The 16830-nt window shown below is 37.4% G+C and overlaps 1 protein-coding gene across 1 annotated transcript in view; it reads left to right on the top strand.

Moving 5' to 3' along the window:
• LOC122814071 (cytospin-B-like) overlaps positions 1-16830 on the top strand; it is an 804690-nt gene that overhangs the window by 96300 nt on the left and 691560 nt on the right. The window contains exon 3 of the mRNA XM_044086684.1: positions 14742-15857. Within this exon, the coding sequence (XP_043942619.1) occupies positions 14742-15857 (1116 nt within the window). The remainder of the gene's footprint in view (positions 1-14741; positions 15858-16830) is intronic.

Raw genomic sequence — 16830 nt, forward strand, 5'->3', positions numbered from 1 at the left:
ACCAGAAACTAAGCCAATTGATGAAGTCAATTATTTTTTGTTGGTATTGTGGTAACATTTTTGGTGAAAGTAGGATGCTGCTTAGGGTTAGGGTCATACCTGCCTGGGGCACATACTCTGAGAGGTTTTTTCATATAGTCCAGGGAGGTATGCCTCAAGTCATTCACACCAACATGGACAATGACCAAGTCATACTTGTACTTGTTGTGCAGAGACTTAAGTGTGCGCTTGATGTGACAGATTCTGGCACCAGACAGGCAACTGACAGTGACCTTCTCCTTACTGACCCTGGTGAGGGGGACATTGGTGTATGTCACAATTGAGTTTCCAATGACTAGTATGTTTGGTTTATTGTTGTGCCTTATGGAGTGTGTTTGTGAGACACTGGTGTGCTGTCTGCTATGTGTGATGTGTTTGGTGTTATGTGTGTAATGTTTGTGAGTGTGTTTTGGAGGTCTCTGCTGTTTAGGTAAGATTTTAGTGAGGACCTCTGTAGAGTTTGGTGTGTGCTGTGCTTGGCTATGTGATGTGGGTGGTGTTGTGCTGGTGCTGGCCCTCTCCTCTTTGTCAAGAGTACTGACTGTGGCACAAAAGAGGATGGATTCCAGGTTACTGATGTAGACGCGTTTCTGAAAAGTAGAAGAATTATGTGCTAGCAGAAGAGGGCTGTCAATAAACATGAGGCAGTTGCTACATTGTCTCAATATACCCATGTTGACCAGGCTGGCAGGAGAAACTGATGGGAATTGTCAGACATAGTTATCCAAATACTTGGGCGGACTTATGGAGAGATGGTGTTGATATACAAATTACATATAATTATTTACAAAATTCCAGCTAGCTGTGGTGGCACAAGTCATACATTCACTGTCCTGTTTCTCCTGGCATGCCTGGTAGTACCTTCTATTGTCACACCATCCCCCCTTTGAAGACTCAAGCTAGTTTTTCAAGTGACCCTTGAGAAACATGCCTTGAGAGAAATAAGCATATCTGGGAATATGTTACCCCATTCCTTGTCTTGAGAGCCCTTCTGCATTGGGATTGCTGACTCCACTACTGTGTTGTACTGTCATGTCATATGCCAAAATCCTAAGCTCTACTTTAATAGCTTGGCATTTTGCTGGCTGGCTCCCTGTAATCATAGATCCCCTTCAAACTCCTCCTGTCTCCTATTGTAAATACTTAACGCAAGGGCCTCCCTGTTATGGCAAGGCTTCATCATCTTCACATGGTAGAATTTGTGCCCCTGCCCCTGCCCCCTGCCTAGTAGTTCTACCTTGTAGGTAACATCACTGACCTTCCTTACCACTTTGAAGGGTCCCTCCCAAGCTGCCTGTAGCTTATTGTGTCTCACAGGAATAAGCACCATCACCTGCTGCCCCTACAGCATACTCTCTAGCTTGAGCATTCCTGTCATACCAGACATTTTTCTGCTGTTAGGCTATTGCCAGGTTCTCCTGGATCAAGCATATGAGCTCCCTGAGCCTTGTCATGAGGTTTAGGACATATGCCACAACAGACTCCTTGTGGGATTCACACTCACCTACCACTTATCATGAATCAAACCTATTGGTCCACTCACCCTATGCCTATACAGCAACTCAAAGGGTGAAAAACCTGTGAATTCCCTGGGCACATCCCTGTATGCAAACAGTAGATGTGGCAAATGTTTGTCCCACTCTGTCTCTTAAACTAGTCTGCAAATGCTCGTAGCATGGTCTTTAGCACAGAGTTTAACCTCACAGCAAGACCATTAGTCTGGGGGTGGTAGGGGGGTTTCTTTAGGTGCTTCACCCCACATCACTCCCACAGACAAGTCAGCAGGTCTGACATGAAATTGGCACCTCTGTGAGTCAGTATTTATTTTTGGAACCTACCCCTGCTTAAAATCTCTACCAAAGCATTTGCCACCTTCTCTGCCTCAATGGAGTACAGAACCACTGCCTCAGGGTATCTAGTAGCATAATCTACTGCCATTAGGATATACTTCTTCCCTGAGGAGCTTGGGGTACTCAGAGGCCCCACAATATCCATAGCTACCCTCTGAAATGGCTCCTCAATCATAGGCAAAGGCATTAAAGGAGCTTTGACCTTCTCTCCTGTCTTGACTACTTTTTGACACTGCTCACAGTTCCTGCAGTACCCAGTTACATCCCTGGCAATCCCAGTCCAATAAAATGTCTGCATAATGCATCTCTTGGTATGCTTTATACCCATATGACCTGCAAAAGGAAAGTCATGTGCCATGGCTAGAAGTGCCAGATGGTAGGCTGTGGGGACTACCAACTGCTGTATTACCTCACCTTCTAGCCCTCCCTCAGGGGTCCACTCTCTATACAGTAACTCTTTGTTCAAGTATATAGACAGCCCTTTTCCTTGAGAATCAGGTGCCTCCTTAGCTACCTCCCTCAAGCCTTGTAATGTAGGGTCTGAGAGCTGAGCCTATCTCACCTCTATCTCTGACTTTTCCCAGCTCGCTCTCTGCAGGAAGTCTGGTGTCTTCTGACAGTGCTGCCTCACTATCACCCTGGATACTACCACTCTAGTTATCAGCAGACGTGGCTAATCTTCAGGCTCAGTGCTACAGGGTATCTCCCTCCCTGAATTAGCCACATCACCAGTCCTGGCTTCAGAGATGCAGTCTTTCTGGGTCTCCCTCAGGCTACCAGACCCACATGCTTGTCTCCCAGCCTGAGTGTATGTCACTGCATGCATACAAGGTACTGCATTATCAAAATCATTCCCTATCAAGACATCTGCAGGGATATCCTCAAAACACCTACTTGCTTGCTTCCTTCTCCACCCTGAAGGTCAAGGTGAACCCTGGCCAAAGGCATTTGAGATGGGATTCCTCCTAAAGCTCTGACTGGAGTGGCCTGTCAAAGCAGGTAGTGCTTCTCCTTAACCATTGCAGGCTTCACAATATTTATGTCAGAGGCTGTGTCCTTCCTGGTAGTGGCCTGTTTTCCATCCACCAAGATAAGATACAAACTGGTGATAGTTTGGTACCCCTGTTGTCTCCAGACAACTTACCACTGGCATTCTGTTATTCCCATTTGCTGGCACCCCACCTTGTCTCCCTGGACATCTATATGCTACATGGCCCCACTGGTTACATTTAAAACATTTAACTCTTGATCCTGGATGTGTACCTGAACTAGTGGCTTCCCTGTTACTGGCGGACTCTGTTGGGGTGGTTTAGGCTACCTACCATGGGGTCCCTTATATCCATGTAGAGCACTGGGTATCCCTTTCCTCTTGCAAGCTTGCTAAACAGAGATCCCATTTTTTCCCCAGCTCATCTGCAGAGTTGCATTTCCTGTCTGCCAACAAGATTCTCATGTCCTCAGGTAAAGTGCTAGGCTTGTTCCCCTCACCAAAAATTCTGCCAGCCCATGAAAAGTGGTGAGCTGTCACCACTCACCCACCTATGAAAATAAGTGCTTAACTCAGCAATATAATCACACGTTCATCTGCCTTGCATTTATGTTCATGGAATTTTGTTCTGCAAGCTTCTGGTGTTAACTTAAAACATTCTAATAAACAATTTTTAATTGTAGCATCATTTAGGCAGTTAGTATCAGAGAATTTAGAAACAGCAGTTGCAATGTTACCATGGAGTAAGGGGGTCAGGAACCATACCGAGAAGCCTTGGTTGACATTATACTGTTTACATACCCTTTCAAATATATGATGAAAACTATCAACATTATCAGCCTCTGCAAATTGTGGAAGAAATTTACTGACCTTTATTGCTTCTGGGGTTCGGTTATTCCTTCCCCATGACCTCCATGACCCCGGCAAAGAGTCAGCATCTCCCTCTCATGTTGATGCTGCTTCTCCTTTTCTTCGGCCTTCAAACACTGCAGTATCTATACTTTCCGCGGTGGTGCAGTGGTAGCATTGTTGCCTCACAGCAAGAGGTTCTCCTGTTCGATTCTCGGCTGGAGCACCTTCTGTGTGGAGTCTGCATGTCCTCCCTGCAGTCAAGTGGCATTCAAAAGACATGCGTAGAATGGGCATGCCTTCGCTGAAAGTTGGGCATCGAGCTGAGCCCTCGGCACCTGTAAAAAATCTACTGTCAATCATTAGCGGACCAGAGTTCTGCTGTGGTGACCCTTAACTGGGAAAAGCCGAAAGAAGAAGAAGTCTCTCATTTTCTTTGACCTCCAAATGCCACAGTTTCTCATTTTCTTCAGCCTCCAAATGCTGCAGTCTCCCTGATGATTCTAGTTTCAAACATTTGGCTTCTAGTTCAAGTCTCCTTAACACCAAATGGAATTTTAAGTCCTCTGAGGAAAATTTGAACTGTCCTGTTTCTGAGAGCTGTACATCCCCAATGACAGACTGATTGTCTTCCTGGTTGCTGGTCTGTGCTGCATATGTGATGAAGGCTGCAATCATTTCCCCTTCGTTCAGGTTGGCATTAACCAGTCATTTGGCTTGGAACATATCAGCCAACTGGTTCTTTGTCAGCTTGCCATAATCCTCTGCTGACATCCTTGCCTGCTCTCCCTGACTAACTAAGCTAACAAAAAGTAAATAAATAACACTATTGTGATATGAAACTCTGAATGTCTACTTTATAGCTGCTTGAGAGTGCACGTTCTTTAGTGATAACTGCTTACAAGTTACAGGAGTTCAATTAATATCCCACCACTGCCACTAATATGTGATGTCCGCAAGCTGGACCAGTAATCAAGGAGCCTGAATCCTTATCACTGACACTGGAGATGGACGTGCATTTGGAATACAAATGGATACACTCAGTATTTCCATATGAAGACCTATCTGCATCAAGCACAATTTCCCTTAAGAGCACATAGGGCACACACTTAGCCCCAGGACTGGATGTCTCCATCTGTCTTTCCCCAGATCCCCAATAAGGCTCCCTGCTGTTAATGTGAAATGAGTGCTTTGTGTCCCTGCCCCAAGTAGCTGATGCACACACTCTTTAAGACTTAATTTTCACACAAACACACATGGGAAAGGCTGGCACAGATTATCCGCTCTATCAGACTATAAGGTAGATTCACTGCCACCAGTCAGTTACTATAAGGCTCTTAAAAGGGTATCTAATTATGCTGAGTGAGGTTAATATTAATACAAATGGTAATGCTGACCAAATAGCAAGGTTTTTAGGAGTGGGCCGAGTTATCACCAAATAAATATGTGCAAATACTCTCAAAGCTTAAATATTTTCTGAAAAGGACCAGCCACCATGAAAAGTTTAAATATATTTAATAATACATAATAAAAGAACAAGATAATACTAAAAATATATTTACAGTAAACCACAGAGTTCAAATCACAGGAAATATTGAAAATAACATTGATGGACATACTCATGCAAATAAAGAAAAACTATCTCTAAACTAATCTTCACTGTATTCCTGATTGAATCTAGGAGAATTACTATTGTCTAATAACTTACTTGATACAGCAAGGCACAATGAAATATTTGAGCAGTTTTTCTAATCAGGTTCCCCAAAACAGAATACTTAGTACTCAGAGATTATTCCCTGTAAAATATAATATCCAAGATGGCTTGCAGAATGACCTCATCTGGTCACCTGAGTCTAGGTTCTTACAGTATCCCCTTTGAAGCTGAGACAGAAATTTAGCATAGATGGCTACAGTACACATCTAAATGTTTATGGCAGTGTCTGGGGCTTTCCCTCTTTTTACTGAGCTAACGAACAAAGGCTTCTTCCAGACCATCTCCAGTCCTATTCAGCTCTATAGGGGTGCCGTTTTAATGGTTTAACAGCTCGTTTATATTCCTTTATTTTTCTTAAAGTAAACTAGCTGGGTAACCTCTACTATCCCAGTATCCTCTATTAAAATATTATACATTTAATTCACTTGCATTACATGTACCATAATACATGTACATTTCTTTGCATTCCAGCAGGGTGCACTTTTAATACATTTTAACACAAGCAAATCTCACAGATACATTTTCAGCACAATCATCTGCACAAATCAGTTTGATATACAAATGACATCATTATTTACAAAATCCCAGCTAGCTGTGCTGGCACAAGTCATAAATCCACCACTTTACTTCTCCTGGCATGGCTGGCAGTACCTCCTATCATCACAGTCACATTTCTCACATATCACCTTAGTTATCCCTCTGATTCACGACTCTGTTATAGATTTAATTCAATTCTAAAGCCGTCCCTACATCAGTTATCTACAACTTTTTAATCTATCTACATACAAAGCTTCTCTTGGTTGGTTAAACAGGCTTTCCCAAATTAGCTGGAAATCACCTGCTAATATTATCTTGATAGGATTTAGAAAGGAAAAACAGAGATATGCTCACGAAAGTGAATATTCCGTTACTAAAGAGTATTAAACTCAAACAAAAATAAATAAGAGAAAAAAACACGGAATGAAGAACCATAAAACTTATGTTTTTAATAACATGAGAAACATGTCTGGAATAAATACAGTTGCTAAGCGCTTTTGCATTCATCTTCATCAGACCATAAAAACTCATCCAACATCATCTAAACTTTTATAGCATGCAAGTACCAGAATAACCGATCAAAATTAAAAGCATCATAGTATAACAATGATATATGCAAATGGAGTGCATAAAAACAGGAAGTATCAACAAGATAAATATACAAAAACAAATAAAAATAAGTAAAAATAACAGAAAATTCAAACTATCAATTCTTTAAGCCGCAGCCTTTTAAAATAGGTTTTAAACGGGCTTTCTCATTCAGGCCTTTACCCCGGTCTGCTCTTAACCTAATGATCCCCCTTACCTTTATGCTCTCAGATATATTTCTAATCTTACCCTCACGTAACTAGGTTTAATAACATCAATAGCTAGACATTTAAAAGTTTGTAAAACATGCTTAGAAAGTGTATTGTTGTTGGAATGTACCTGTATATTGTAAAGATGCTCCCTTATCCTATCTTTTAACATTTTATCAGTTTTACCTACATAGAATGACTGACGTAATACAAAATGAGCCAGGGAAACTACATGCTGGGTGAAACAAACAATCAGCATCTACTTTACAAATATATTTATGCCCTGTATCAGGGTGTATAAAAAAGCTACCACTGTCAATGTATCCACAAAAATTACATTTTCACAGGGAGGTGTAAAATTATTATTGCTATACCTATTATTTAAAGATTCCCTCAGATAACATAACATTATTTTCAAAATGTTCTTATTCTTATATATGAAGTGGGGTGTGTCCCCTACTATCTTCCTTAACTTTGGGTTGATTGTTAAAATATCCCAGTGTTTCCTTATAATCTTCTTCTTTTCTAGTATTTCTTAGCTATTTCTTGGCTGCTACCGTTCTCCTGTTGCTTTCTACTCTCTTTTATCTGTCTGTAGCCTTAACATTAAATCTACATCATCCATTCTGAATTTTGTAAACATCTTCATCAATTATAGCACTTTTCCATTCTTCCTTTACTCCTGTAATGCAGTAAACATGGTTTACTTTACTCCTGTAATGCAATAAACATGGTTTACTTTACTCCTGTAATGCAGTGAACATGGTTTACTTTACTCCCGTAATGCAGTAAACATGGTTTACTTTACTCCTGTAATGCAGTGAACATGGTTTACTTTACTCCCGTAATGCAGTAAACATGGTTTACTTTACTCCTGTAATGCAGTGAACATGGTTTACTTTACTCCTGTAATGCAGTGAACATGGTTTACTTTACTCCTGTAATGCAGTAAACATGGTTTACTTTACTCCTGTAATGCAATAAACATGGTTTACTTTACTCCTGTAATGCAGTGAACATGGTTTACTTTACTCCTGTAATGCAATAAACATGGTTTACTTTACTCCTGTAATGCAGTAAACATGGTTTACTTTACTCCTGTAATGCAGTGAACATGGTTTACTTTACTCCTGTAATGCAATAAACATGGTTTACTTTACTCCTGTAATGCAGTGAACATGGTTTACTTTACTCCTGTAATGCAGTAAACATGGTTTACTTTACTGCTATAATGCAGTAAACATGGTTTACTTTACTCCTGTAATGCAGTAAACATGTTTACTTTACTCCTGTAATGCAATAAACATGGTTTACTTTACTCCTATAATGCAATAAACATGGCTTAGCAGTTTTACACTATTTTTGGAGTTGTCACTGTTTCCATAAGTACCTTGGCACTATTATGTAACACATTTTACTCTGTGTTTTTTGTGCATTTGAACCACTTAGAACCACATAACTACCTGTGCATGCCACGTATTATTAATAATCTGCCATCATACATCTCATTAATCACACTCTGCTGTCATATGTCTCATTAATAACAATCTGCTTTCATACATCTCATTAATCACTCTCTGCTGTCATATGTATCATTAATAACAGTCTGCCATCATACGTCTCATTAATAACAATCTGCCATCATACGTATCATTAATAACAATCTGTCGTCATACGTATCATTAATCACAATCTGCTGTCATATGTCTCATTAATCACAATCTGCCTTCATATGTATCATTAATAATCTGCCATCATACGTATCATTAATAACAATCTGTCGTCATACGTATCATTAATCACAATCTGCTGTCATACGTATCATTAATAACAGTCTGCTGTCATATGTCTCATTAATAACAATCTGCCGTCATACGTATCATTAATAACAATCTGCCATCATACATATCATTAATAATCTGCCATCATACGTATCATTAATAACAATCTGCTGTCATATGTCTCATTAATAACAATCTGCCATCATACGCATCATTAATCACAATCTGCTGTCATACGTATCATTAATAACAATCTGCCGTCATACGTATCATTAATAACAATCTGCCTTCATACGTATCATTAATAACAGTCTGCCATCATAAATATCATTAATAATGATCTGCCGTCATATGTATCATTAATCACTAATCACAATCTGCCATCATAGGTGTCATTAATAACAATCTGCCATCATACGTATCATTAATAACAATCTGTCGTCATATGTATCATTAATCACAATCTGCCATCATACGTGTCATTAATAACAATCTGCCATCATACGCATCATTAATAACAATCTGCCATCATACGTATCATTAATCATAATCTGCAGTCATACGTATCATTAATAATCTGCCATCATACGTATCATTAATAACAATCTGCCATCATACGTATCATTAATCACAATCTGCAGTCATACGTATCATTAATAATCTGCCTTCATACGTATCATTAATAACAGTCTGCCATCATAAATATCATTAATAATGATCTGCCATCATACATATCATTAATCACAATCTGCCTTCATACGTATCATTAATAACAGTCTGCCATCATAAATATCATTAATAATGATCTGCTGTCATACATATCATTAATCACAATCTGTCGTCATACGTGTCATTAATAACAATCTGCTGTCATACGTATCATTAATAACAATCTGCCATCATACGTATCATTAATCACAAATCTGCCATCATACGTATCATTAATCACAAATCTGCCATCATACGTGTCATTAATAACAATCTGCCTTCATACGTATCATTAATAACAGTCTGCCATCATACGTATCATTAATAACAATCTGTCGTCATACGTATCATTAATAACAATCTGCCATCATATGTATCATTAATCACAAATCTGCCATCATACGTATCATTAATCACAAATCTGCCATTATACGTGTCATTAATAACAATCTGCCTTCATACGTATCATTAATAACAATCTGCTTTCATATGTATCATTAATAATCTGCCATCATACATCTCATTAATCACAATCTGCTGTCAAACGTCTCATTAATCACAATCTGTCGTCATACATCTCAAGTCATAATCTGCTGTCGTACGTATCATTAATCACGATCTGCTGTCATACATATCATTAATCACAATCTGCCGTCATACGTCTCATTAATCACAATCTGCCATCATACGTATCATTAATAACAATCTGCCATCATACATATCATTAATAACAATCTGCCGTCATACGTTTCATTAATCACAATCTGCCATCATACATATCATTAATAACAATCTGTCGTCATACGTATCATTAATAACAATATGCCATCATACATCTCATTAATAACAGTCTGCCATCATACATATCATTAATAACAATCTGTCATCATATGTATCATTAATAACAATCTGCCGTCATACATGTCATTAATAACAATCTGCCATCATACATCTCATTAATCACAATCTGCTGTCATATGCCTCATTAATAACAATCTGCCTTCATATGTATCATTAATAATCTGCCATCATACGTATCATTAATCACAATCTGCTGTCATACGTATCATTAATCACAATCTGTCATTATAAGTATCGTTAATAACAGCCTGCCATCATACGTATCATTAATAACAATCTGTCGTCATATGTATCATTAATCACAATCTGCCATCATACGTCTCATTAATAACAATCTGCCATCATACGTATCAACAATCTGTCATCATACGTATCATTAATAACAATCTGCCATCATACGTATCATTAATAACAATCTGTCGTCATATGTATCATTAATCACAATCTGCTTGCATGGCCTGTGATGCGCTGAGCTGCTGGGTAGAACTCAGCACACTGCGGAACCATCCTGTCTTTGAATCCATCTTTCATATTATGATTTCACCAGTGCACCAGTGTAACTTATTTACTCACTGTGCCAAATGTTCATTGAATGTAAATCCTTTCTTAACCTGTCCATTTGTCTACTGATTGCCTCCCATAAGGTAAATAAAATAAACTAAGTAAAGAAAAGTTTTAAGGATATTTACTCTACTGACTTGCACATTTTTCATAATTTTCAATTCCCAACTTTTGCCTCACACTACAACACTTTCTTATCTCACACACTGATATCTGCCTTCACCGTAAAACCTTCCACCAGAATATATCCTGTTTTTACTGTATCCTTTAATCCAACCCGCCTACTTAAATCATACATATATTTGTATCAATCAATACTAATAGCTTACAAGAACAAAATATTCTTCTCTTATCCTTAATTGTTCATAAAGTGTAATGTTGTTATCAAAACTTGCACCCTTTTCCTGTTCCCCATGCTCTGTACAACAGATTAAGTCATCACCCAAAAAAGTTTTAACTAATTCTTATAAGAAGGTATCTAGTTGCTTTTTCAATGCTAGATAAAGCAATGACTTTTGGTGAAGCTGTAAAGACTGAACAGGAAACTCAACAACAAATTATATAACTTACCCCCCTCCTGGGTTTAGTGACCTCAGTGTTAGTTACATTACAGTGCAGGAAGTAAAAGCATGTTGCATGGGGGTATATCTGAGTATAGACCCCATACACACACACACACACACACACACACACACACACACACACACACACACACACATGTGTGTGTGTGTGTGTGTGCGCATGCGTGTGTGTATATATATATATATATATATATATAGATATATATATATATATATATACACATAACTAAATATATATATATATATATATATATATATATATATATGTATATTATATATAGATAGATATAGCTATATGTATTTATATTTTTATATCTATCTATATATATATATATATATATATATATATATATATATATATATTTTTTTTTTAATTTTAATAAGGTAACTTAAAACAATGTTCGAACCACGGTACACTAAACTTAGTATCCAGACATGCTATTCAAAAGCTAACAATATACTTTGAAGTCGTACAAACAAAATAAACACTGATTATTTTAACCAGTTTAATAATCACTTAAGCTTATATTATTAACTTTTGGATACTAAGTTTACTGTACTGTGGTTCTAACATTGTTTTAAATTACTAGTTTGTGTTGGGGCTGTGCCTTCCCTTTTGTTTGTTTGATTTTAATAAGGCAATTATGATAAATATACAACACACACTGAAGCAATTATTATAAGCAAGATGGACAGGAACAGTCATACAAGTATAGAAACATAAAAAAGGATATATATATATATATATATATATATATATATATATATATATTGCAAGGACAGTGCAGATGGATTTACTGAGGGTGAAAGGTGAGAAAATGACAGTTGTGGAGACTGAAGCGCCCTGTTTATTCATGGTGACAATTACCATGTAGAGTCAAATAAATACAAGCTTCATCTCACTGCAATGTATTTAGTACTGGTGAAAGGTGAGGGTCTGCCAGCACTGAGGACTGAAATCCTCTGTTTGCCAGCAGGGGCAGGAACAGTGTGGAATAGGTACAATGCAGGCTTCCCCACAATGTGATCTATGTAGTGCTGGTGAAAGGTGAAGGCCTGACAGCAGAGGGGACTGAAACCCTCTAGGGAGAACTAAGGGCAGGGGCAGGGGCACTGCAGGTTTCCCTGCCCTTAATAGAGATAAAAGGTAAAGAGATAAAGACACATGAGATGGAGGCTCCACTTTACTTACCACGAAAATAAACTGTGAAAAACTTATAATGTGACATATGTGGTGAGAGCAGTGCCATTTATATCGTTTTGTACGTGTAACACATCCGAAGGGTACAGGAAGATGATGCTGGGGAGTTTACAACCATTTGCCATGGTGTGTGTACTCTGTAACATATACTATTTAGTTATATCCTTAATTAACGCAATTTTCTTCATGGTGTGTGTACTCTGTAACATATACTATTTAGTTATATCCTTAATTAACGCAATTTTCTTCATGGTGTGTGTACTCTGTAACATATACTATTTAGTTATATCCTTAATTAACACTATTTTATTCATGATGTGTGTACTCTGTAACATATACTGTTTAGTTATATCCTTAATTAATGCTATTTTCTTCATGGTGTGTGTACTCTGTAACATATACTATTTAGTTATATCCTTAATTAACGCAATTTTCTTCATGGTGTGTGTACTCTGTAACATATACTATTTAGTTATATCCTTAATTAACGCTATTTTCTTCATGGTGTGTGTACTCTGTAACATATACTATTTAGTTATATTCTTAATTAACGCTATTTTCTTCATGGTGTGTGTACTCTGTAACATATACTATTTAGTTATATTCTTAATTAACGCTATTTTCTTCATGGTGTGTGTACTCTGTAACATATGCTATTTAGTTATATCCTTAATTAACGCTATTTTCTTCATGGTGTGTGTACTCTGTAACATATACTATTTAGTTATATCCTTAATTAACGCTATTTTCTTCATGGTGTGTGTACTCTGTAACATATACTATTTAGTTATATCCTTAATTAATGCTATTTTCTTCATGGTGTGTGTACTCTGTAACATATACTATTTAGTTATATCCTTAATTAACGCTATTTTCTTCATGGTGTGTGTACTCTGTAACATATACTATTTAGTTATATCCTTAATTAATGCTATTTTCTTCACGGTGTGTGTACTCTGTAACATTTACTATTTAGTTATATTCTTAATTAACGCTATTTTCTTCATGGTGTGTGTACTCTGTAACATATACTATTTAGTTATATCCTTAATTAATGCTATTTTTTTCATGGTGTGTGTACTCTGTAACATATACTATTTAGTTATATCCTTAATTAACGCTATTTTCTTCATGGTGTGTGTACTCTGTAACATATGCTATTTAGTTATATTCTTAATTAACGCTATTTTCTTCATGGTGTGTGTACTCTGTAACATATGCTATTTAGTTATATCCTTAATTAACGCTATTTTCTTCATGGTGTGTGTACTCTGTAACATATGCTATTTAGTTATATCCTTAATTAATGCTATTTTCTTCATGGTGTGTGTACTCTGTAACATATACTATTTAGTTATATCCTTTAATTAATGCTATTTTCTTCATGGTGTGTGTACTCTGTAACATATACTATTTAGTTATATCCTTAATTAACGCTGTTTTCTTCACAGTGTGTGTACTCTGTAAAATATACAATTTAGTTATATCCTTAATTAACGCTATTTTCTTCATGGTGTGTGTACTCTGTAACATATACTATTTAGTTATATCCTTAATTAATGCTATTTTCTTCATGGTGTGTGTACTCTGTAACATATACTATTTAGTTATATCCTTAATTAACGCTATTTTCTTCATGGTGTGTGTACTCTGTAACATATACTCTTTAGTTATATCCTTAATTAACGCTATTTTCTTCACGGTGTGTGTACTCTGTAACATATACTAATTAGTTATATCCTTAATTAACACTATTTTATTCATGATGTGTGTACTCTGTAACATATACTATTTAGTTATATCCTTAATTAATGCTATTTTCTTCATGGTGTGTGTACTCTGTAACATATACTATTTAGTTATATCCTTAATTAACGCTATTTTCTTCACAGTGTGTGTACTCTGTAACATATACTAATTAGTTATATCCTTAATTAACACTATTTTATTTATGATGTGTGTACTCTGTAACATATACTATTTAGTTATATCCTTAATTAATGCTATTTTCTTCATGGTGTGTGTACTCTGTAACATATACTATTTAGTTATATCCTTAATTAATGCTATTTTCTTCATGGTGTGTGTACTCTGTAACATATACTATTTAGTTATATTATTAATTAACGCTATTTTCTTCATGGTGTGTGTACTCTGTAACATATACTATTTAGTTATATCCTTAATTAACGCTATTTTCTTCATGGTGTGTGTACTCTGCAACATATACTATTTAGTTATATTCTTAATTAACACTATTTTCTTCTTTTAAAGATTCGTCTGACAAGTCCAAAGAAGTGGCAACAGCCAGTTATGAGCCTCATCCTCAGTTTCTCCAAGATGGCGTCCATGCTAGTCCACACTCCATTACAAACAAAGGTGCCACGTGGATCATGGGAAATGTGGAAAATGTGACCACAGATACCAAGGTCAGAGACTGGAGAAGTACTAGCAACTCAGCCTTTCAGCACACAGGTCAGCAGAAAGGCAGCTCTAGCAATGTATCCAAGGGTGGTAGTCCCACAGACAGGTCTGACAATGTCGCAGAAGTTGGCAGTCATGCAAAACCTGGAACAGTCAGTTTGACTCAAAATGCAGTTTCAAACAAGGGTGACACTAAGAAAGACAGTGGTGATGTTGTCTCAATTTCCCATCGAAAGAAGATCCTAAGGGCTTTGATTAATCCAGAAAGTGACAATAACAAGGGGATAAAAAGCCCTTTCAGATCACTTGCTAACCAGTCTCTGAACCTGAATTACAGTGAACCAAACCTGCTAGCCAGAGCTCAGATGGAAAATTCAGACACATTCCCTGCCTACACACGATGTAAGAAAGTCTCTCTTACAGAAAGCAACAGTGAGGACAGCATGTCGCCTGAGCCACGGAAGAACAGCATAGGGGGCCAGTCAGTAAGTAGTGAATATGCTACACCTGCAGAGGACATGAGTGAAATCACAAGTCCTTTGGACTGGTCCCCAAACCAGGACTTTATGAAGCTGTGCTGGCCCAGCAGGGAAAGTAGAGAGGAGTCCAATTCACTGCAGAGAAAAGCATCGGAGACCCTGATAAAAGTTGCAGGTGAGATCTCTATGTTGCAGCGAGAGATACAGGAAGTTGTGTCAGAGAAGGAACAAATAAGACCACCTGCAGAGGAACCACGTTTCTTACGCTCTGCATCAGAATCATTACGGACAAGATACAAGGGGTCCAACACCAGCAATTCCTCTGAAACTCTAAAGACTCCCGAGCTGGAGACAAGGTGGATTGAACTTGCAAAAGGCTGGCAGCTGAGGCTAAAGAGTATTGAAGGTGCTACAGATTCTGGATTGAAAGATCTAGAATCCTGCACTCTGTCTCAAGACAAGCAGCAAAAAACACGCTTTTCATGGGGTAAGTGCCTTACTGTGAAAAAACTTATCTTTATACATAACCTAAGCATAAAGTATCTGCCTGTAAATTAAATCCTCTTCCTCAGCGTAGTTAAGCATCTTTATTTGGTTACTATTCGTACATACATACATACATGCATAACCCCATTTTCCATTTTTGCACATCGGTTTGGGGTGTCACTTCAACAGTGACAATCATCGAGAGCCAAGGTTCACACTGCAGGTTTGCTAGCCCTGTCGTGATTGTTCTTACACACCACGTACTCACAAGCACACTCACACCTATGGCCAATTTAGAGTATACAACCCACCTGCTGCATGTTTTTGGATTGTAAGAGGAAACCAGAGCGCCTGTAGGAAACCCACACAGATGCAGGGTGGCCACGTACAGTGACTGAATTCACAGTTTGGTAAATACATGGTGTGTGTACTCTGTAACATGTAATCAAACTGATTCACAGTTTGGTAAATACATGGTGTGTGTAGTCTGTAACATGTAATCAAACTGATTCACAGTTTGGTAAAAACATGGTGTGTGTAGTCTGTAACATGTAATCAAACTGATTCACAGTTTGGTGAATACATGGTGTGTGTAGTCTGTAACATGTAATCAAATTGATTCACAGTTTGGTAAATACATGGTGTGTGTAGTCTGTAACATGTAATCAAACTGATTCACAGTTTGGTAAATACATGGTGTGTGTAGTCTGTAACATGTAATCAAACTGATTCACAGTTTGGTAAATACATGGTGTGTGTAGTCTGTAACATGTAATCAAACTGATTCACAGTTTGGTGAATACATGGTGTGTGTAGTCTGTAACATGTAATCAAACTGATTCACAGTTTGGTGAATACATGGTGTGTGTAGTCTGTAACATGTAATCAAACTGATTCACAGTTTGGTGAATACATGGTGTGTGTACTCTGTAACATGTAATCAAACTGATTCACAGTTTGGTGAATACATGGTG

This window comes from Protopterus annectens, chromosome 10.part0 (genome assembly GCF_019279795.1).
Source record: "Protopterus annectens isolate FY-2018-M chromosome 10.part0, PAN1.0, whole genome shotgun sequence".
Lineage (NCBI taxonomy): Eukaryota > Metazoa > Chordata > Ceratodontiformes > Protopteridae > Protopterus > Protopterus annectens.